Source organism: Osmerus eperlanus, chromosome 4 (assembly GCF_963692335.1).
Source record: "Osmerus eperlanus chromosome 4, fOsmEpe2.1, whole genome shotgun sequence".
NCBI classification, from domain to species: domain Eukaryota; kingdom Metazoa; phylum Chordata; class Actinopteri; order Osmeriformes; family Osmeridae; genus Osmerus; species Osmerus eperlanus.
Window position 1 is genome coordinate 6,635,271 of NC_085021.1, and position 23,948 is coordinate 6,659,218.

The window sequence follows — 23,948 nt, forward strand, 5'->3', positions numbered from 1 at the left end:
CAGGGTGTTTCCTCGCTCCATGTAAAAGCCAGGGGCTCCGTGCTAAAAAGCTGTTCTGGTCCTGCCCTCGTTGGAAGTTTGGTCTGCAGTCGGAAGAAATCTCCCTCTCTCCTGATGATGAAATGGTTTACCTGATATCGCCAACTTGTAGTGATTTCCTTCCTGGTCCTCTTCCTACTGTCCCTCCACTAGCTCCATCCTTCTAGGTGCAGTTCTGACAACACCCAGATAGAAGTCAAAGAAGGACATCAAAGCAATAGAACACTGCTCTGAAACTAAAAAGCGACTTTGTGAAGCAGAGGATAACAAGGGTACAGACAAACACATAACCGAATGCTGTAAATAAACCAAAATGACACCATGACATGTCCAAACCTTCAGGGTTGATTTCAGCAACATCTAGCGATTTCAATTTGCACTGTGACAGAATATGTTATGTTCCCGGCCTGATCCCGGCCAGGTTTTCTGTTTGTTCTGTTTTGTTCTTGTTTTCATAGGTGTTGGCTCCAGGCTCAGGGTCTCCTGCCACATACTTAATCCGTCCTGTGAAATTGAAACCACTGCATCTCATACCCTCATCAGCACCACAGTATTTCAACCCCGGTCACTCATCGCCAGTTCAACGCTTCTAGTAGACGTGTTAGTGTTGGCTCCTAACTTAAGGTACGTTATCTCAGAACACTAGGTAATCGTGCTTTTGTCTCTGCCTGTTACAGACCGTGCCATATCCTCCTTTGCCTGTTCGTCTGCCTGCCTGCCTGCCTGCCCCCCCCCCCCACCCGCCTGCCCCCTCCCCCCAGATCTCCTTCGTTCCCCTTGTCCTTTTTTTCCAATCAAACTGTCAACGGTTCCTTGTGTGGAGTTGTGCATTTGGGTCCACCAGCCAGTAGCCAGTTGGTCCATCTTAACAGAGTACTCTTCGCCGAAGCTGTGAACACTTGGTTCATTTTGGCAAGCGCCAAGGTTCCTTGAGGCAATAATTCTGAATGAAAAGCAACACATTTATTGGATCAAAATATCCATATAAGTTATGTGCTGGGACTTCCTTTAGATATGAACTTGTTTCATCTGGTCTGGTGAATAATGCCTGAAAACTTAAGCAAAGTCAGCCATCCTCAAATCTTCACAGATCTTTACCAAACTCTCTTCTCTTAAGAGAGACAAATATCAACAAATATGTACTGTATACATTGTTGCATGTTGCAAGCTCTTACCAAGATAGCCAGCTATACTTTGTAATCTACTACTCATCTACTACCCATCTACTACCCTACTACTACTGTACTCATGAACATGAATGAACTCATAAACATGAATTTAAAAAGACAATCTCCCTTCATCTTGTATTACCTTGAATTTGTCAATCTCCTACAATTGCTTTGAAAGCTTTTCATTGCTGTATGTGCTGTGTGTATTCTCTTTTGTACTCGCAAACCTACATATTCTAACCACAAAGACCAGTTTCTGCAAATGACATGCCTGGACATACATCTACAGATATGCTGTGAGAACCTGCTTTTTAATCCAGGCACACCTTAGGGAAACACTGAAATGACCCTGGATCAGTAGAGAGGCTGAGAACTCACTTCCTCTGGGTCTGGACAGTAAATTCAACTGCATATATTTCACGTATATAACATTCCAGTGTAACAAGAACTAAATGTACGTTTGTCCTTATAGTTTGTTTGTGCTGTTTTGCTGTTTACAACAACTGACTTCTCAGATTCAGCAGCATTCAGCAGATTAGACAGCACTTCACAAAGCAACTTACCTGGATGTCCCTCCACCCACGACCCAGGATCACTCCACCCACGACCCGGGATGCGAGAGGTCTTCACCAGGCTAAATTCTTGTGAGTTGAGAAAGCCTGGGAACAAGATTACAGGATCAGTGATGAGGGCTAAAATTGTAAGCTCACCATGTCTGGGTCCCTGTGCAGAGTCTGGTGTCCTCGCTGCTTCCGCCCATGGCTGCCCTTCGATGAGCTCCAGCTGTCTTTGCGGCAGCCTCCTCTCCTCCTGTGTACAGTACCAGATGCCTCTGAGCTGGCTGGATGGACGCACGGCTATGCTGGAGGACAGAGTGACGAGGGAGGGAGACTTAGGAACATGAAGACATGGAGACAAACTCGCACATGCAGCCATACACACTACCTTGTCAACATCACCCTCCCTTCCTTTGCAGCTTCAGTCACCACACTACAAGGTTAGCATTCTGCCCAGAAACACTGGGCAAAAGTTTTAGTGTGTGCTAACATGGCTTCTAAAGATGAAATAATAATTGGGTTGTGTTTCTCTCTTCGGTTCTCAGCCTCTTAGAGCCAAGACCTGATTTGTTCCAGAGATCAATCCCATCAGCCATCCCTTCCAACCCCGCCCTGCCTCTCCTCCATGTCCCATAAAACGCCTTGCATGTGTATGTGCAACGTGCACAATCAGTTCTAGACAATCTCCCCATGTTTGCATATGAATGCCAAACACTGTCGTGTGAAGGGTCTGGAGCAACAAGGATCATCCCAGAAACTATCAGGGATTAGTTCTGGGCTCATTGTGAGAAACTTGCAGAGGAAGGTTGTTGATATCCTCCAATTTGTTTCTTTGGACACTTGGTTGGACTTCCTAATGGGCTTTACTACAGCCTGGCTGATTACTCATTTGGAAAGGTTAAGCTTCCCACAGCTCAAAGTTCGTGAGCATGAGACAGGATGAGTGCTGTGCCCTTCCCTGCATTGACGCACCCTAATAATGCCATCCCTGCCCAGACACACTGCACATCCCAGGCAGCACACTTTGTATGTTTGCACAGCTCCTCGTTGCAGATACTGGCTGTCATCCCCCCTCCTCCGTCTCTCTGCTCTGAGCTGCACTCCATCCAGCCAAAACAGACCGACTTGCTGACATGTTACTTCACTCACTCAGCAAAGGCACGAAAGGCTATTAGCCGCCCGCCTTTGCATGTTCCTCAATGAAGGAAAATGTATGTCTGTATAAACAAAGACCAGCTAAAGGGGGGGGGGGGGGGGTATCCAATCCAGTCATCCTAGAATCAGCCTTCGAAGATAAGGATGAACGCACAGGAATGTTTGTCATAAAAAGATTCCTAAGCAGGATCTTGCTGTGTGAATGAGCTCTTTGTTTACAGCCAAGGTTTGTGGGCTCAGTTAATCAAATGGATTATGGCTAGACCACCAATTCTCAAAAAAACAAACACCCCAGTCCCATGCTTTCACTATGGTGTGTGTGTGAGTGTCTGCTAAAGCTTGAAAATTTGATAGATGAAGCAGATTGGTGTCAAATTGGCCACCACCTTAATCAGTTCAGAGTCAGTGAGTCAGATGGCTGAGCGGTTAGGGAATCGGGCTATTAATCAGAAGGTTGCCAGTTCGATTCCCTGTCTTGGCAAAATGACGTTGTGTCCTTGGACAAGGCACTTCACCCTACTTGCCTCGGGGGAATGTCCCCGTACTTACTGTAAGTTGCTCTGGATAAGAGTGTCTGCTAAATGACTAAATGTAGTTCATTTTGTCAACCATAATCTGATGGAAAATATTTCTTCATGACTTACTATCCCATGATGATGACAAGATGGAAACCTGACTGCCAAACAAGGATGCCCTTTTCATTCACATGACCCAACTACATCAAGGCCCGAGGTTTTCTTTGAGTAATTCCATATTTGAGACCGTTGTCTCTTTTCAGAAAGGGCCTATGTGAACACACACACTGTACACACATACCGAAATATAGAGTTAGTATCACTGTACAGCTGTAGAGAATACAAAATACATAGTCTTGTGGCATCTTCTCTCTGTTCCAGATAGTACCGTTCTATACATACCACTGGATGGTGCTATTTCTTTGAGCTAGGTAACCTTCATCTTAGTGCAAAGTGAGACGAATGACACATTAGACGGTACTGCAGCGTAATGTGAGAGAGGTTGTTTGGTTTTAGTCTGAAATGTATTATATTATACTGCATCTAATGACACATGTTTGTTTTGATGCAGGTCTAGAAAGTTAGTGCTGTGCATTTGGCTCTCTGTTTTTCACTCATTTCACTAACTTTCATGGTTATGGTGAACCATAACATTTTGCAATTGAGGTAGCTTTCTCTGTATTTACAGAATGGTTGGGAAGGATAGTTTAGAGAGCAGAGCCATTATAAGTCATTGTACTTTGTTTAATTGCCAGAAGCAGCTTCAGAATAAGGATCCTATATAACATGTCCTGTGTGGGTTGAACTTGGCGAGGCTACACATGAAATAAAAAGGCTAGTCTGATAATCATTTCTAAACCCATGACCACGTGTTTTTGATCATAAAAACAAGACTTAGTTCAAGATGAACTAAAACATTTACTAAATGATTTACTAAAACATTAGTAAAAATAGCTTGCCAATCGAATCAGAACTTGTTAATGCAGGAGACTCAGAAACCTTAGCACGTCACTAGCATCTCGTCATACCACGCAGTCGGTGCACAGCTAGATAATCAGTGCTCTTGAGTACCCAGCATGCAGTGTGGCATGTCAAAAAACGCAAAGACTTGAGGAAAATAGTTCGGTTACAACGGCCATGCGAGGGATTTCAGTTGTTGTGTTCGTTCAGTTAGATGTTTGTAATGTTATTGTTTGTTAGTTAATATAATCTTGTTGGTCACCCTGAGTGTGCGTGTAGTTTAATCCGAACAGAGAGTCTACTATCAAAGGTTTCACTCGCAAGGGGCTGGACGTGGGCCGTACCCTAGCCAGTTGTTTATGAAGTTATTCTGGTTTGACTGAGATTCTGGAAAGAGATCTACTCAAGAAAAGAGTCAATATATCAAGCCATCTGTGAGAAAATGTGAAGACATTGTTGCGGTTAATGTGTTTGGATTGTGGGAGGCAACGATTGGACTACACCTAAACCTCATGCGGCTGCTGCAGCATTTCTGCTTTGGCGTGACCTGCGCTGGGAGAGAGAGAAACAGCATGGATGGGGATAGTGTGCGGGCAGATGTGTCTTTATATAGGGTGAAATGGAATGAGAAATGCAATACAAAATGTCTGAAAGGGGTGTATTTATGTAAATGTCCACATTGCCTCAATATCTTTGTGTCAATAAATAAAATATAATTTTGACTGATGGTTTTTCAAACCTTATTGGCTTCAAGGTGACATCATTCTGATGTACAATGCGCAATTTCATGCAATTTTACCTTAAAATGTCAACCGTTTCTTCACCTTTGTCCCAAAGCTGACCAAAGCTATTCATAAAATCTCAACAGTTGGTGTGTAGCAGAGAGGATAAAGAGACTGACTTGTAACCTTATGCCCAGGGGCGGAGCAAGACTCAGTGCAGTGGGGGCGGAGCTTCATCATGGGGCCCTCTGCTACCAAGTCATTTTAAAATTAAAAACGTAAAAAAAACGGTAAAATATCTGATGAATGCATATGTTATAATGTGTCACATGTTCAGCCAAGTAAGCCTATATGTCAAATAAGACACAAAGAAAAGCCACATTTGTTGACAAGTTTGTATTGACGAACAAAGAAAACAGTTTGCCAGTCAAATAAAATATTTTCAACACCACGGACAGCAACAGCTGATCGACAGCGATGGTGCTGAACAGGCTAAGTTCGCTCAATCAGTGCCACAGTATTTCTTACAATTTTGTTGTCTGCTTAACGATCCTCCAGAACAAATGAATCTAACAAAACTATACACATATCCCTTATTAAATCTTCATCCTCCTCCTTCACGGTGGAAAATTTGCCAACCACTTTGTCCTTGTCAATATGTATGTCCCGCTCCACACACAGAAAGGTGAGATTTGACAGTCTGGCCTCATCCATGCACGAACGCAAGTAGGCTATGTCTTAATGAGACATAGACGGCTGAGACTTCGTTCGGCACGGAATGTAGCGTTTTGTTGCCTGGCAATTGTTATTGTTGTGCTGGTTTACCATAGCCATGAGTTAAGTGACTGTTACGTAACTTACGTTTGATAAAAATAGCTGGATTAACGGAATGTGGTAGCACGAGATCAGAAGCCGCAGTTAGCTTCTTTCAGCTAATTATCTGCATTGTGTCACTAAGGGAGGGCCCCTTTCTCGTAAGGTGACGCAAGATCGGCGGCGTTTGGAGGCCCCCTGACTGGCACGGGGCCCTGGGGCGGCCGCACCCATGCACCCACGCTATCTCCGCTACTGCTTATGCCTTATGAGTTCAAATCCCCATTCAGCCTTTTGTTGTTGGCCAACTACATGAAGTACCTTTGCTCTCTTGTTGTCCAACTCTCCCTCTTCTACAATGTACATTTTTATAATATTTTGCCATTTTGCGGAGGAACCCGCATCGCTGCTTGCAGCTATATTTGGTTTTGTGTTTACAGTTTTGAGAAAATGGTGGACCGTTTCAAGAAATGTGTTTTAGCAATCGTGAAAAACTGTAATAAAGAATAAAATCGACCAGACGAGTCAGGTACATAATCGGAAATACAATACCATCAACATCCACCGGGGCCGTTGCCTCAAGCCGAGGAGCGAGGGGTGGGGGTCTGGCTACAACAGATGAGGGAGTGAAACAGCTCATTAGGGGAATGTAGTGCAGGTGTGTGAGGGGTAACTCCTCTGGTGACCTGGACCTTTGGAGCCGGGCTGGAAGTGTGACAGTCACACAATCAATCATTCAAACAACAAAACATTGAATACATTCCTCCATGTATTCCTGGTTAGTTCCTGGTTAGTCAGTCAAACACACCAGAGTCAGGATGATCAGTGATACAGGAAGCACTTGATTTACTAAACCCACTGAGACCAAACAAGTCCAGAGCAAAGCTCTGAGTTAACATAAACACAACATTTCAAATACTTGTCCCAAGCATCACCACATCCTTAATTATCCTGCTTCATTCAACTGTTGGGCTGGTCAACCCTCTTCCTGCAGATTTGGAACCACAATTGGAACAAATATGATTCAGCTTGTCAGCAAGGTAATTATTAGAATCTGGTGTTTTGGATTAGGGTTGAACTCAATCAATCACCACCTGCCCCTCTATAAATACAATTGACTAGTTACACGTCTACATATCCAACACACGCAGCTGCTGTTTGTCCACGAGTCTGAATTTTTGCCTCTATTAATACAAGTTGTCTGAGGTGAGGTTGTTTTTGTATAATGTCTAGAAAGACCATGAGTCCTCGTCTTACGCTGGGTGCTTTGATCTGTAAGTACCTGGTCTCTCTGGGCTGCTCCTTGGTGAGCAGGAGGACTACTTTTATATTTACATTATCATTCAAGTTTGTCTGGGTTTGAAGTTGTAGAATTAGATTATGGTTTGTGACTGGATTCACTGTAAGGTAACTCCTATCGCTCCCTCCTTTTAAAAATGTAAACTTGAATGTTATGGAATGATCACAGTTCCAGAGACATCGTGAAACTATTTCCGAAGTCATTTGTTCTGGGTTACTTTAGTGAAAGGTGTGTATTTTTAGTTATTTGACTATGGGTTAAATTGGAGCCAGAATGGTCAAAGTAAGGTGAAATGGATAATGGAATTGATTACAAAGCAAACATGTTACAAAATGAAGGTTTTTACCTACTCCACTATGATTATTGTTAATCAGAGAACAAGAGGTGAGGAAGGAGTAGGACAAGCCAGAGCTGAAAGTGCTTAGGAGATTAAGAATCCACAGAACAATGCTTCATAATTCCCTTTTATACCAAACTATAATAATTAGAACAACCAGACCACATCTTGACCCTTAACAACATGCAACAGTAAGTTACAAAATGAGGTGAGACCATCAAGTAGACTCCATCCAGCAACTCCAGATTTTAGCCTGAGAGGTGGGGGCAGGGTGACACTCAGCCTTGCATTACTTCAATGAATTGTTGGTTTCCGTTTATGAAATGTAAAGGGGTGGGGGTGAGTTTCTTGTCTTTCCACAAATATCCAGAAGGCGTTGTAGATGTTGCAAATGCATCTGGGTCCAACTGTATATGATGCTCTGGGTCCAACTGTATATGATGCTCTGGGTCCAACTGTATATGATGCTCTGGGTCCAACTGTATATGATGCTCTGGGTCCAACTGTATATGATGCTCTGGGTCCAACTGTATATGATGCTCTGGGTCCAACTGTATATGATGCTCTGGGTCCAACTGTATATGATGCTCTGGGTACAACTGTATATGATGCTCTGGGTCCAACTGTATATGATGCTCTGGGTCCAACTGTATATGATGCTCTGGGTCCAACTGTATATGATGCTCTGGGTCCAACTGTATATGATGCTCTGGGTCCAACTGTATATGATGCTCTGGGTACAACTGTATATGATGCTCTAGGAATGTTTACGGTCCATATTTGACCAACTGCCAGATTGTGATTGTGATCTTTCTGTCTTTTTCAGTGCTGGCATGTTGTATGTCTACAGGAGCAGGTAAAACTCAGAGCCTGATTGTCCAAGGGAGGATCTGCTTTTTGTAAACGATTGACAATTATAATTTGTACTGTTTCAGTGACTACAGACATCTGTGAAGGTCAGCAGGCCACCCTGAACTGTGGTACGTTGCTACACTGTTACAGTTGTACAGTTGCCTTGCTATACTGTTTCCCACAGCATTGAAGTTACATTAATGGTAAGAGAATGGGGCTTAACTTTTTCCTGTTTCCAGGGAGTTCTGTGATCAACGTGGTCAGTGCTAACTATGGACGCACCGACCGTGTGACCTGCATCTCTGGTCGTCCACGACATCAGATTCGCAACACCAACTGCCTCAACCCCACAACCTTCCCGTTGGTGACTAGCATGTAAGACACGTGCACGCACACAGACATGCGTGTTTGCTTTTTCTCACACTCATTTTGCTCCTTCCACCTTCCCAGGTGCAATGGGCATACAAGCTGTTCTCTGGATGCCTCCAACTCTGTGTTCTCTGATCCCTGTTATGGAACCTACAAATACCTGCATGTGATCTACAACTGCATTCCCCCAAGTTGGTATTTGTGTGTTTGATTGTGTGTGTGTATAGCGTTGACACTGACATATTTGTACTATTACTGTTTCAGAGACGACAGTGATCTGTGAAGGTCAGCAGGCTACCCTAAACTGTGGTATGTTGTAACACTGAATGCTGTTGCCCTACTATGCTGTTAATAGTTCCACACGGCATACACTTTGATGGTAAGAAAGCAGAGGTAATAACTTCCTGTTTCCAGGGAGTTCTCATATCAACGTTGTCAGTGCTAACTATGGACGCACAGACAGGGTGACCTGCGTCACTGGTCGTCCACCAAGCCAGATTAGCAACACCAACTGCCTCAACCCCACAACCTTGCTGTCGGTGGCTGGCATGTAAGACACGTGCACGCACACAGACATGCGTGTTCTCTCTCACACACACACTCACACACTTATTTTGCTCCTTCCCAGGTGCAATGGACATACAAGCTGTTCTCTGTCTGCCTCCAACTCTGTGTTCTCTGATCCCTGTTATGGAACCTACAAATACCTGTATGTGACCTATACCTGCACATGACCTACACCTGCGGTAAGTGATCTTTACATCACTCTGTATGAGTGACGTGTGTGTCTTTTATAATATAATATTTGTTGACTGGCACTTTCTGTTTCAGTGAGTATTGTTGGGTCGAAGGAGTGGACCTGGATGTGAACCTGTTCCAATGCCAAAGACTGGTTCAATATTGAATAAATTCCACCATTTTCCACCATTTACATGTATCAGTGTGTTGTGGTTGTTTCCAGGTCAGTCAGAAACGCATCAGGGACAATATGGATCATTGATGTAGGAAGCACTTGATTTACTAAACCCACTGAGACAAAGTCCAGAGCAAAGCTCTGAGTTAAAACAAAACCTACCTGGTTTCAAATACTTTTCCCAGGCATCACCACATCCTGTTCTTAGTGTTATGAAATGTAGTTATTATTCAATCCTTTCCAGCCGGAACATACAAAACAATTATTCCCATGGTTCCTGCCTTAATATCTTTGCTGTCCACACAAATTATTTCTGAACTGCCAGATACCTGGCATGTAAGACACGTGCACGCACACAGACATGCGCGTTCTCTCTCACAAACGCACACTAATATTTGATAGCCAAATCCTTGGCCTGAATACTTCCACTGCAAACATTTATCATATCTTGGTGCATCTTAACAAGCCAAGATTACACATTTGTGTGGCAGATGGCCTATTTTAAAATAGAAATTCCCACATTAAAAAGCATAATGACAGTTTGTATGATTTGAAATTGTCATTTGTCATCACACTAGCATTTTTAATTATCACGGTAAACAATTACACTGCAATGAACTGAAATTACACAAGTTAAAATAACAACCTGTAATTATTACTTGTGAACGAATATCATTAACGTCATACTAAACCTAGCTGTCAAATGAGGTAAACCAATCCTTCGTTTCCTCTTCTGAGCCTATGCAGGTCGTGAAAAAGTATCCGAAGACAGTCGGTAGATGAACGAATCATTTCCTCTACTGAGGAACTGTCCCGATGCGCGGCCACGAGAAAATGAACATATCGCTCTGAGACTACTCGTTACTCCTGAGTCATACTAAAGATTTGTTAAAATTAACTAATCATTCACGAAGGCCACATCACTACAGGCTACATGTAATCAATTACAGTAGTTGGGGACGGTGGACACATCACTTAAAAGTCGTACTGCAGTATATAACATGCATAGCTACTTTGCACTACTACCTAATAATACAGTATACAATTATTTCAAAGCCTATTTTGAGAGCTGTAAATATACTGGATGTTTTAGGTCTACAAAAGGACAAGGAAACATGTCAACAGATATTCTCATTCAAACTATCTTCTACTGTACTCATTTGCTTAGTCATAGATGAGTTTCTCTTCTGATCTCTATCTTGACCTCTGGTCCAATGCATGATAGTGTGGCATCCTGACAGTCCCCCTGGTCTTTAGGTTGGGGTCGGTTTGAGAGCCAAGGAGCTATATTGCTGACTAACACTGACAAGGTACACTGAAAAGTTTCTTCTAAAATGTTCCACTCATCCATACAGGCTCTCTCACCCAGGTCTGCAGTTCATCAACTGAAAGCTGCTCTTGATTGAATTAACAACTGCTCAGGGGACAGGCTATATGCATGCCTGTATTTTAACTATTTAGTAGGCTATAGTTGTCAGGGTGTTTCCTCGCTCCATGTAAAAGCCAGGGGCTCCGTGCTAAAAAGCTGTTCTGGTCCTGCCCTCGTTGGAAGTTTGGTCTGCAGTCGGAAGAAATCTCCCTCTCTCCTGATGATGAAATGGTTTACCTGATATCGCCAACTTGTAGTGATTTCCTTCCTGGTCCTCTTCCTACTGTCCCTCCACTAGCTCCATCCTTCTAGGTGCAGTTCTGACAACACCCAGATAGAAGTCAAAGAAGGACATCAAAGCAATAGAACACTGCTCTGAAACTAAAAAGCGACTTTGTGAAGCAGAGGATAACAAGGGTACAGACAAACACATAACCGAATGCTGTAAATAAACCAAAATGACACCATGACATGTCCAAACCTTCAGGGTTGATTTCAGCAACATCTAGCGATTTCAATTTGCACTGTGACAGAATATGTTATGTTCCCGGCCTGATCCCGGCCAGGTTTTCTGTTTGTTCTGTTTTGTTCTTGTTTTCATAGGTGTTGGCTCCAGGCTCAGGGTCTCCTGCCACATACTTAATCCGTCCTGTGAAATTGAAACCACTGCATCTCATACCCTCATCAGCACCACAGTATTTCAACCCCGGTCACTCATCGCCAGTTCAACGCTTCTAGTAGACGTGTTAGTGTTGGCTCCTAACTTAAGGTACGTTATCTCAGAACACTAGGTAATCGTGCTTTTGTCTCTGCCTGTTACAGACCGTGCCATATCCTCCTTTGCCTGTTCGTCTGCCTGCCTGCCTGCCTGCCCCCCCCCCCCACCCGCCTGCCCCCTCCCCCCAGATCTCCTTCGTTCCCCTTGTCCTTTTTTTCCAATCAAACTGTCAACGGTTCCTTGTGTGGAGTTGTGCATTTGGGTCCACCAGCCAGTAGCCAGTTGGTCCATCTTAACAGAGTACTCTTCGCCGAAGCTGTGAACACTTGGTTCATTTTGGCAAGCGCCAAGGTTCCTTGAGGCAATAATTCTGAATGAAAAGCAACACATTTATTGGATCAAAATATCCATATAAGTTATGTGCTGGGACTTCCTTTAGATATGAACTTGTTTCATCTGGTCTGGTGAATAATGCCTGAAAACTTAAGCAAAGTCAGCCATCCTCAAATCTTCACAGATCTTTACCAAACTCTCTTCTCTTAAGAGAGACAAATATCAACAAATATGTACTGTATACATTGTTGCATGTTGCAAGCTCTTACCAAGATAGCCAGCTATACTTTGTAATCTACTACTCATCTACTACCCATCTACTACCCTACTACTACTGTACTCATGAACATGAATGAACTCATAAACATGAATTTAAAAAGACAATCTCCCTTCATCTTGTATTACCTTGAATTTGTCAATCTCCTACAATTGCTTTGAAAGCTTTTCATTGCTGTATGTGCTGTGTGTATTCTCTTTTGTACTCGCAAACCTACATATTCTAACCACAAAGACCAGTTTCTGCAAATGACATGCCTGGACATACATCTACAGATATGCTGTGAGAACCTGCTTTTTAATCCAGGCACACCTTAGGGAAACACTGAAATGACCCTGGATCAGTAGAGAGGCTGAGAACTCACTTCCTCTGGGTCTGGACAGTAAATTCAACTGCATATATTTCACGTATATAACATTCCAGTGTAACAAGAACTAAATGTACGTTTGTCCTTATAGTTTGTTTGTGCTGTTTTGCTGTTTACAACAACTGACTTCTCAGATTCAGCAGCATTCAGCAGATTAGACAGCACTTCACAAAGCAACTTACCTGGATGTCCCTCCACCCACGACCCAGGATCACTCCACCCACGACCCGGGATGCGAGAGGTCTTCACCAGGCTAAATTCTTGTGAGTTGAGAAAGCCTGGGAACAAGATTACAGGATCAGTGATGAGGGCTAAAATTGTAAGCTCACCATGTCTGGGTCCCTGTGCAGAGTCTGGTGTCCTCGCTGCTTCCGCCCATGGCTGCCCTTCGATGAGCTCCAGCTGTCTTTGCGGCAGCCTCCTCTCCTCCTGTGTACAGTACCAGATGCCTCTGAGCTGGCTGGATGGACGCACGGCTATGCTGGAGGACAGAGTGACGAGGGAGGGAGACTTAGGAACATGAAGACATGGAGACAAACTCGCACATGCAGCCATACACACTACCTTGTCAACATCACCCTCCCTTCCTTTGCAGCTTCAGTCACCACACTACAAGGTTAGCATTCTGCCCAGAAACACTGGGCAAAAGTTTTAGTGTGTGCTAACATGGCTTCTAAAGATGAAATAATAATTGGGTTGTGTTTCTCTCTTCGGTTCTCAGCCTCTTAGAGCCAAGACCTGATTTGTTCCAGAGATCAATCCCATCAGCCATCCCTTCCAACCCCGCCCTGCCTCTCCTCCATGTCCCATAAAACGCCTTGCATGTGTATGTGCAACGTGCACAATCAGTTCTAGACAATCTCCCCATGTTTGCATATGAATGCCAAACACTGTCGTGTGAAGGGTCTGGAGCAACAAGGATCATCCCAGAAACTATCAGGGATTAGTTCTGGGCTCATTGTGAGAAACTTGCAGAGGAAGGTTGTTGATATCCTCCAATTTGTTTCTTTGGACACTTGGTTGGACTTCCTAATGGGCTTTACTACAGCCTGGCTGATTACTCATTTGGAAAGGTTGAGCTTCCCACAGCTCAAAGTTCGTGAGCATGAGACAGGATGAGTGCTGTGCCCTTCCCTGCATTGACGCACCCTAATAATGCCATCCCTGCCCAGACACACTGCACATCCCAGGCAGCACACTTTGTATGTTTGCACAGCTCCTCGTTGCAGATACTGGCTGTCATCCCCCCTCCTCCGTCTCTCTGCTCTGAGCTGCACTCCATCCAGCCAAAACAGACCGACTTGCTGACATGTTACTTCACTCACTCAGCAAAGGCACGAAAGGCTATTAGCCGCCCGCCTTTGCATGTTCCTCAATGAAGGAAAATGTATGTCTGTATAAACAAAGACCAGCTAAAGGGGGGGGGGGGGGGGTATCCAATCCAGTCATCCTAGAATCAGCCTTCGAAGATAAGGATGAACGCACAGGAATGTTTGTCATAAAAAGATTCCTAAGCAGGATCTTGCTGTGTGAATGAGCTCTTTGTTTACAGCCAAGGTTTGTGGGCTCAGTTAATCAAATGGATTATGGCTAGACCACCAATTCTCAAAAAAACAAACACCCCAGTCCCATGCTTTCACTATGGTGTGTGTGTGAGTGTCTGCTAAAGCTTGAAAATTTGATAGATGAAGCAGATTGGTGTCAAATTGGCCACCACCTTAATCAGTTCAGAGTCAGTGAGTCAGATGGCTGAGCGGTTAGGGAATCGGGCTATTAATCAGAAGGTTGCCAGTTCGATTCCCTGTCTTGGCAAAATGACGTTGTGTCCTTGGACAAGGCACTTCACCCTACTTGCCTCGGGGGAATGTCCCCGTACTTACTGTAAGTTGCTCTGGATAAGAGTGTCTGCTAAATGACTAAATGTAGTTCATTTTGTCAACCATAATCTGATGGAAAATATTTCTTCATGACTTACTATCCCATGATGATGACAAGATGGAAACCTGACTGCCAAACAAGGATGCCCTTTTCATTCACATGACCCAACTACATCAAGGCCCGAGGTTTTCTTTGAGTAATTCCATATTTGAGACCGTTGTCTCTTTTCAGAAAGGGCCTATGTGAACACACACACTGTACACACATACCGAAATATAGAGTTAGTATCACTGTACAGCTGTAGAGAATACAAAATACATAGTCTTGTGGCATCTTCTCTCTGTTCCAGATAGTACCGTTCTATACATACCACTGGATGGTGCTATTTCTTTGAGCTAGGTAACCTTCATCTTAGTGCAAAGTGAGACGAATGACACATTAGACGGTACTGCAGCGTAATGTGAGAGAGGTTGTTTGGTTTTAGTCTGAAATGTATTATATTATACTGCATCTAATGACACATGTTTGTTTTGATGCAGGTCTAGAAAGTTAGTGCTGTGCATTTGGCTCTCTGTTTTTCACTCATTTCACTAACTTTCATGGTTATGGTGAACCATAACATTTTGCAATTGAGGTAGCTTTCTCTGTATTTACAGAATGGTTGGGAAGGATAGTTTAGAGAGCAGAGCCATTATAAGTCATTGTACTTTGTTTAATTGCCAGAAGCAGCTTCAGAATAAGGATCCTATATAACATGTCCTGTGTGGGTTGAACTTGGCGAGGCTACACATGAAATAAAAAGGCTAGTCTGATAATCATTTCTAAACCCATGACCACGTGTTTTTGATCATAAAAACAAGACTTAGTTCAAGATGAACTAAAACATTTACTAAATGATTTACTAAAACATTAGTAAAAATAGCTTGCCAATCGAATCAGAACTTGTTAATGCAGGAGACTCAGAAACCTTAGCACGTCACTAGCATCTCGTCATACCACGCAGTCGGTGCACAGCTAGATAATCAGTGCTCTTGAGTACCCAGCATGCAGTGTGGCATGTCAAAAAACGCAAAGACTTGAGGAAAATAGTTCGGTTACAACGGCCATGCGAGGGATTTCAGTTGTTGTGTTCGTTCAGTTAGATGTTTGTAATGTTATTGTTTGTTAGTTAATATAATCTTGTTGGTCACCCTGAGTGTGCGTGTAGTTTAATCCGAACAGAGAGTCTACTATCAAAGGTTTCACTCGCAAGGGGCTGGACGTGGGCCGTACCCTAGCCAGTTGTTTATGAAGTTATTCTGGTTTGACTGAGATTCTGGAAAGAGATCTACTCAAGAAGAGAGTCAATATATCAAGCCATCTGTGAGAAAATGTGAAGACATTGTTGCGGTTAATGTGTTTGGATTGTGGGAGGCAACGATTGGACTACACCTAAACCTCATGCGGCTGCTGCAGCATTTCTGCTTTGGCGTGACCTGCGCTGGGAGAGAGAGAAACAGCATGGATGGGGATAGTGTGCGGGCAGATGTGTCTTTATATAGGGTGAAATGGAATGAGAAATGCAATACAAAATGTCTGAAAGGGGTGTATTTATGTAAATGTCCACATTGCCTCAATATCTTTGTGTCAATAAATAAAATATAATTTTGACTGATGGTTTTTCAAACCTTATTGGCTTCAAGGTGACATCATTCTGATGTACAATGCGCAATTTCATGCAATTTTACCTTAAAATGTCAACCGTTTCTTCACCTTTGTCCCAAAGCTGACCAAAGCTATTCATAAAATCTCAACAGTTGGTGTGTAGCAGAGAGGATAAAGAGACTGACTTGTAACCTTATGCCCAGGGGCGGAGCAAGACTCAGTGCAGTGGGGGCGGAGCTTCATCATGGGGCCCTCTGCTACCAAGTCATTTTAAAATTAAAAACGTAAAAAAAACGGTAAAATATCTGATGAATGCATATGTTATAATGTGTCACATGTTCAGCCAAGTAAGCCTATATGTCAAATAAGACACAAAGAAAAGCCACATTTGTTGACAAGTTTGTATTGACGAACAAAGAAAACAGTTTGCCAGTCAAATAAAATATTTTCAACACCACGGACAGCAACAGCTGATCGACAGCGATGGTGCTGAACAGGCTAAGTTCGCTCAATCAGTGCCACAGTATTTCTTACAATTTTGTTGTCTGCTTAACGATCCTCCAGAACAAATGAATCTAACAAAACTATACACATATCCCTTATTAAATCTTCATCCTCCTCCTTCACGGTGGAAAATTTGCCAACCACTTTGTCCTTGTCAATATGTATGTCCCGCTCCACACACAGAAAGGTGAGATTTGACAGTCTGGCCTCATCCATGCACGAACGCAAGTAGGCTATGTCTTAATGAGACATAGACGGCTGAGACTTCGTTCGGCACGGAATGTAGCGTTTTGTTGCCTGGCAATTGTTATTGTTGTGCTGGTTTACCATAGCCATGAGTTAAGTGACTGTTACGTAACTTACGTTTGATAAAAATAGCTGGATTAACGGAATGTGGTAGCACGAGATCAGAAGCCGCAGTTAGCTTCTTTCAGCTAATTATCTGCATTGTGTCACTAAGGGAGGGCCCCTTTCTCGTAAGGTGACGCAAGATCGGCGGCGTTTGGAGGCCCCCTGACTGGCACGGGGCCCTGGGGCGGCCGCACCCATGCACCCACGCTATCTCCGCTACTGCTTATGCCTTATGAGTTCAAATCCCCATTCAGCCTTTTGTTGTTGGCCAACTACATGAAGTACCTTTGCTCTCTTGTTGTCCAACTCTCCCTCTTCTACAATGTACATTTTTATAATATTTTGCCATTTTGCGGAGGAACCCGCATCGCTGCTTGCAGCTATATTTGGTTTTGTGTTTACAGTTTTGAGAAAATGGTGGACCGTTTCAAGAAATGTGTTTTAGCAATCGTGAAAAACTGTAATAAAGAATAAAATCGACCAGACGAGTCAGGTACATAATCGGAAATACAATACCATCAACATCCACCGGGGCCGTTGCCTCAAGCCGAGGAGCGAGGGGTGGGGGTCTGGCTACAACAGATGAGGGAGTGAAACAGCTCATTAGGGGAATGTAGTGCAGGTGTGTGAGGGGTAACTCCTCTGGTGACCTGGACCTTTGGAGCCGGGCTGGAAGTGTGACAGTCACACAATCAATCATTCAAACAACAAAACATTGAATACATTCCTCCATGTATTCCTGGTTAGTTCCTGGTTAGTCAGTCAAACACACCAGAGTCAGGATGATCAGTGATACAGGAAGCACTTGATTTACTAAACCCACTGAGACCAAACAAGTCCAGAGCAAAGCTCTGAGTTAACATAAACACAACATTTCAAATACTTGTCCCAAGCATCACCACATCCTTAATTATCCTGCTTCATTCAACTGTTGCGCTGGTCAACCCTCTTCCTGCAGATTTGGAACCACAATTGGAACAAATATGATTCAGCTTGTCAGCAAGGTAATTATTAGAATCTGGTGTTTTGGATTAGGGTTGAACTCAATCAATCACCACCTGCCCCTCTATAAATACAATTGACTAGTTACACGTCTACATATCCAACACACGCAGCTGCTGTTTGTCCACGAGTCTGAATTTTTGCCTCTATTAATACAAGTTGTCTGAGGTGAGGTTGTTTTTGTATAATGTCTAGAAAGACCATGAGTCCTCGTCTTACGCTGGGTGCTTTGATCTGTAAGTACCTGGTCTCTCTGGGCTGCTCCTTGGTGAGCAGGAGGACTACTTTTATATTTACATTATCATTCAAGTTTGTCTGGGTTTGAAGTTGTAGAATTAGATTATGGTTTGTGACTGGATTCACTGTAAGGTAACTCCTATCGCTCCCTCCTTTTAAAAATGTAAACTTGAATGTTATGGAATGATCACAGTTCCAGAGACATCGTGAAACTATTTCCGAAGTCATTTGTTCTGGGTTACTTTAGTGAAAGGTGTGTATTTTTAGTTATTTGACTATGGGTTAAATTGGAGCCAGAATGGTCAAAGTAAGGTGAAATGGATAATGGAATTGATTACAAAGCAAACATGTTACAAAATGAAGGTTTTTACCTACTCCACTATGATTATTGTTAATCAGAGAACAAGAGGTGAGGAAGGAGTAGGACAAGCCAGAGCTGAAAGTGCTTAGGAGATTAAGAATCCACAGAACAATGCTTCATAATTCCCTTTTATACCAAACTATAATAATTAGAACAACCAGACCACATCTTGACCCTTAACAACATGCAACAGTAAGTTACAAAATGAGGTGAGACCATCAAGTAGACTCCATCCAGCAACTCCAGATTTTAGCCTGAGAGGTGGGGGCAGGGTGACACTCAGCCTTGCATTACTTCAATGAATTGTTGGTTTCCGTTTATGAAATGTAAAGGGGTGGGGGTGAGTTTCTTGTCTTTCCACAAATATCCAGAAGGCGTTGTAGATGTTGCAAATGCATCTGGGTCCAACTGTATATGATGCTCTGGGTCCAACTGTATATGATGCTCTGGGTCCAACTGTATATGATGCTCTGGGTCCAACTGTATATGATGCTCTGGGTCCAACTGTATATGATGCTCTGGGTCCAACTGTATATGATGCTCTGGGTCCAACTGTATATGATGCTCTGGGTCCAACTGTATATGATGCTCTGGGTACAACTGTATATGATGCTCTGGGTCCAACTGTATATGATGCTCTGGGTCCAACTGTATATGATGCTCTGGGTCCAACTGTATATGATGCTCTGGGTCCAACTGTATATGATGCTCTGGGTCCAACTGTATATGATGCTCTGGGTCCAACTGTATATGATGCTCTGGGTCCAACTGTATATGATGCTCTGGGTACAACTGTATATGATGCTCTAGGAATGTTTACGGTCCATATTTGACCAACTGCCAGATTGTGATTGTGATCTTTCTGTCTTTTTCAGTGCTGGCATGTTGTATGTCTACAGGAGCAGGTAAAACTCAGAGCCTGATTGTCCAAGGGAGGATCTGCTTTTTGTAAACGATTGACAATTATAATTTGTACTGTTTCAGTGACTACAGACATCTGTGAAGGTCAGCAGGCCACCCTGAACTGTGGTACGTTGCTACACTGTTACAGTTGTACAGTTGCCTTGCTATACTGTTTCCCACAGCATTGAAGTTACATTAATGGTAAGAGAATGGGGCTTAACTTTTTCCTGTTTCCAGGGAGTTCTGTGATCAACGTGGTCAGTGCTAACTATGGACGCACCGACCGTGTGACCTGCATCTCTGGTCGTCCACGACATCAGATTCGCAACACCAACTGCCTCAACCCCACAACCTTCCCGTTGGTGACTAGCATGTAAGACACGTGCACGCACACAGACATGCGTGTTTGCTTTTTCTCACACTCATTTTGCTCCTTCCACCTTCCCAGGTGCAATGGGCATACAAGCTGTTCTCTGGATGCCTCCAACTCTGTGTTCTCTGATCCCTGTTATGGAACCTACAAATACCTGCATGTGATCTACAACTGCATTCCCCCAAGTTGGTATTTGTGTGTTTGATTGTGTGTGTGTATAGCGTTGACACTGACATATTTGTACTATTACTGTTTCAGAGACGACAGTGATCTGTGAAGGTCAGCAGGCTACCCTAAACTGTGGTATGTTGTAACACTGAATGCTGTTGCCCTACTATGCTGTTAATAGTTCCACACGGCATACACTTTGATGGTAAGAAAGCAGAGGTAATAACTTCCTGTTTCCAGGGAGTTCTCATATCAACGTTGTCAGTGCTAACTATGGACGCACAGACAGGGTGACCTGCGTCACTGGTCGTCCACCAAGCCAGATTAGCAACACCAACTGCCTCAACCCCACAACCTTGCTGTCGGTGGCTGGCATGTAAGACACGTGCACGCACACAGACATGCGTGTTCTCTCTCACACACACACTCACACACTTATTTTGCTCCTTCCCAGGTGCAATGGACATACAAGCTGTTCTCTGTCTGCCTCCAACTCTGTGTTCTCTGATCCCTGTTATGGAACCTACAAATACCTGTATGTGACCTATACCTGCACATGACCTACACCTGCGGTAAGTGATCTTTACATCACTCTGTATGAGTGACGTGTGTGTCTTTTATAATATAATATTTGTTGACTGGCACTTTCTGTTTCAGTGAGTATTGTTGGGTCGAAGGAGTGGACCTGGATGTGAACCTGTTCCAATGCCAAAGACTGGTTCAATATTGAATAAATTCCACCATTTTCCACCATTTACATGTATCAGTGTGTTGTGGTTGTTTCCAGGTCAGTCAGAAACGCATCAGGGACAATATGGATCATTGATGTAGGAAGCACTTGATTTACTAAACCCACTGAGACAAAGTCCAGAGCAAAGCTCTGAGTTAAAACAAAACCTACCTGGTTTCAAATACTTTTCCCAGGCATCACCACATCCTGTTCTTAGTGTTATGAAATGTAGTTATTATTCAATCCTTTCCAGCCGGAACATACAAAACAATTATTCCCATGGTTCCTGCCTTAATATCTTTGCTGTCCACACAAATTATTTCTGAACTGCCAGATACCTGGCATGTAAGACACGTGCACGCACACAGACATGCGCGTTCTCTCTCACAAACGCACACTAATATTTGATAGCCAAATCCTTGGCCTGAATACTTCCACTGCAAACATTTATCATATCTTGGTGCATCTTAACAAGCCAAGATTACACATTTGTGTGGCAGATGGCCTATTTTAAAATAGAAATTCCCACATTAAAAAGCATAATGACAGTTTGTATGATTTGAAATTGTCATTTGTCATCACACTAGCATTTTTAATTATCACGGTAAACAATTACACTGCAATGAACTGAAATTACACAAGTTAAAATAACAACCTGTAATTATTACTTGTGAACGAATATCATTAACGTCATACTAAACCTAGCTGTCAAATGAGGTAAACCAATCCTTCGTTTCCTCTTCTGAGCCTATGCAGGTCGTGAAAAAGTATCCGAAGACAGTCGGTAGATGAACGAATCATTTCCTCTACTGAGGAACTGTCCCGATGCGCGGCCACGAGAAAATGAACATATCGCTCTGAGACTACTCGTTACTCCTGAGTCATACTAAAGATTTGTTAAAATTAACTAATCATTCACGAAGGCCACATCACTACAGGCTACATGTAATCAATTACAGTAGTTGGGGACGGTGGACACATCACTTAAAAGTCGTACTGCAGTATATAACATGCATAGCTACTTTGCACTACTACCTAATAATACAGTATACAATTATTTCAAAGCCTATTTTGAGAGCTGTAAATATACTGGATGTTTTAGGTCTACAAAAGGACAAGGAAACATGTCAACAGATATTCTCATTCAAACTATCTTCTACTGTACTCATTTGCTTAGTCATAGATGAGTTTCTCTTCTGATCTCTATCTTGACCTCTGGTCCAATGCATGATAGTGTGGCATCCTGACAGTCCCCCTGGTCTTTAGGTTGGGGTCGGTTTGAGAGCCAAGGAGCTATATTGCTGACTAACACTGACAAGGTACACTGAAAAGTTTCTTCTAAAATGTTCCACTCATCCATACAGGCTCTCTCACCCAGGTCTGCAGTTCATCAACTGAAAGCTGCTCTTGATTGAATTAACAACTGCTCAGGGGACAGGCTATATGCATGCCTGTATTTTAACTATTTAGTAGGCTATAGTTGTCAGGGTGTTTCCTCGCTCCATGTAAAAGCCAGGGGCTCCGTGCTAAAAAGCTGTTCTGGTCCTGCCCTCGTTGGAAGTTTGGTCTGCAGTCGGAAGAAATCTCCCTCTCTCCTGATGATGAAATGGTTTACCTGATATCGCCAACTTGTAGTGATTTCCTTCCTGGTCCTCTTCCTACTGTCCCTCCACTAGCTCCATCCTTCTAGGTGCAGTTCTGACAACACCCAGATAGAAGTCAAAGAAGGACATCAAAGCAATAGAACACTGCTCTGAAACTAAAAAGCGACTTTGTGAAGCAGAGGATAACAAGGGTACAGACAAACACATAACCGAATGCTGTAAATAAACCAAAATGACACCATGACATGTCCAAACCTTCAGGGTTGATTTCAGCAACATCTAGCGATTTCAATTTGCACTGTGACAGAATATGTTATGTTCCCGGCCTGATCCCGGCCAGGTTTTCTGTTTGTTCTGTTTTGTTCTTGTTTTCATAGGTGTTGGCTCCAGGCTCAGGGTCTCCTGCCACATACTTAATCCGTCCTGTGAAATTGAAACCACTGCATCTCATACCCTCATCAGCACCACAGTATTTCAACCCCGGTCACTCATCGCCAGTTCAACGCTTCTAGTAGACGTGTTAGTGTTGGCTCCTAACTTAAGGTACGTTATCTCAGAACACTAGGTAATCGTGCTTTTGTCTCTGCCTGTTACAGACCGTGCCATATCCTCCTTTGCCTGTTCGTCTGCCTGCCTGCCTGCCTGCCCCCCCCCCCCACCCGCCTGCCCCCTCCCCCCAGATCTCCTTCGTTCCCCTTGTCCTTTTTTTCCAATCAAACTGTCAACGGTTCCTTGTGTGGAGTTGTGCATTTGGGTCCACCAGCCAGTAGCCAGTTGGTCCATCTTAACAGAGTACTCTTCGCCGAAGCTGTGAACACTTGGTTCATTTTGGCAAGCGCCAAGGTTCCTTGAGGCAATAATTCTGAATGAAAAGCAACACATTTATTGGATCAAAATATCCATATAAGTTATGTGCTGGGACTTCCTTTAGATATGAACTTGTTTCATCTGGTCTGGTGAATAATGCCTGAAAACTTAAGCAAAGTCAGCCATCCTCAAATCTTCACAGATCTTTACCAAACTCTCTTCTCTTAAGAGAGACAAATATCAACAAATATGTACTGTATACATTGTTGCATGTTGCAAGCTCTTACCAAGATAGCCAGCTATACTTTGTAATCTACTACTCATCTACTACCCATCTACTACCCTACTACTACTGTACTCATGAACATGAATGAACTCATAAACATGAATTTAAAAAGACAATCTCCCTTCATCTTGTATTACCTTGAATTTGTCAATCTCCTACAATTGCTTTGAAAGCTTTTCATTGCTGTATGTGCTGTGTGTATTCTCTTTTGTACTCGCAAACCTACATATTCTAACCACAAAGACCAGTTTCTGCAAATGACATGCCTGGACATACATCTACAGATATGCTGTGAGAACCTGCTTTTTAATCCAGGCACACCTTAGGGAAACACT

At 43.2% G+C, this 23,948-nt stretch overlaps 2 protein-coding genes across 2 annotated transcripts; both read left to right on the forward strand.

Annotated features, from left to right (window-relative positions):
- The first annotated feature begins 7,067 nt into the window (after nucleotides 1–7,067).
- On the forward strand, nucleotides 7,068–9,646 carry LOC134018445 (L-rhamnose-binding lectin CSL3-like). The gene is made up of 9 exons (XM_062458379.1): nucleotides 7,068–7,204; nucleotides 8,394–8,423; nucleotides 8,503–8,547; nucleotides 8,659–8,794; nucleotides 8,870–8,979; nucleotides 9,053–9,097; nucleotides 9,203–9,338; nucleotides 9,417–9,534; nucleotides 9,620–9,646. The coding sequence occupies exons 1-8, from the start codon at nucleotides 7,156–7,158 to the stop codon at nucleotides 9,520–9,522; spliced, it is 657 nt and encodes a 218-aa protein (XP_062314363.1). The 5' UTR covers nucleotides 7,068–7,155; the 3' UTR covers nucleotides 9,523–9,534; nucleotides 9,620–9,646.
- An 8,597-nt stretch (nucleotides 9,647–18,243) lies between these two features.
- Nucleotides 18,244–20,870, forward strand: LOC134018452 (L-rhamnose-binding lectin CSL3-like). The gene is made up of 9 exons (XM_062458387.1): nucleotides 18,244–18,380; nucleotides 19,618–19,647; nucleotides 19,727–19,771; nucleotides 19,883–20,018; nucleotides 20,094–20,203; nucleotides 20,277–20,321; nucleotides 20,427–20,562; nucleotides 20,641–20,758; nucleotides 20,844–20,870. The coding sequence occupies exons 1-8, from the start codon at nucleotides 18,332–18,334 to the stop codon at nucleotides 20,744–20,746; spliced, it is 657 nt and encodes a 218-aa protein (XP_062314371.1). The 5' UTR covers nucleotides 18,244–18,331; the 3' UTR covers nucleotides 20,747–20,758; nucleotides 20,844–20,870.
- The last annotated feature ends 3,078 nt before the right edge of the window (nucleotides 20,871–23,948 follow it).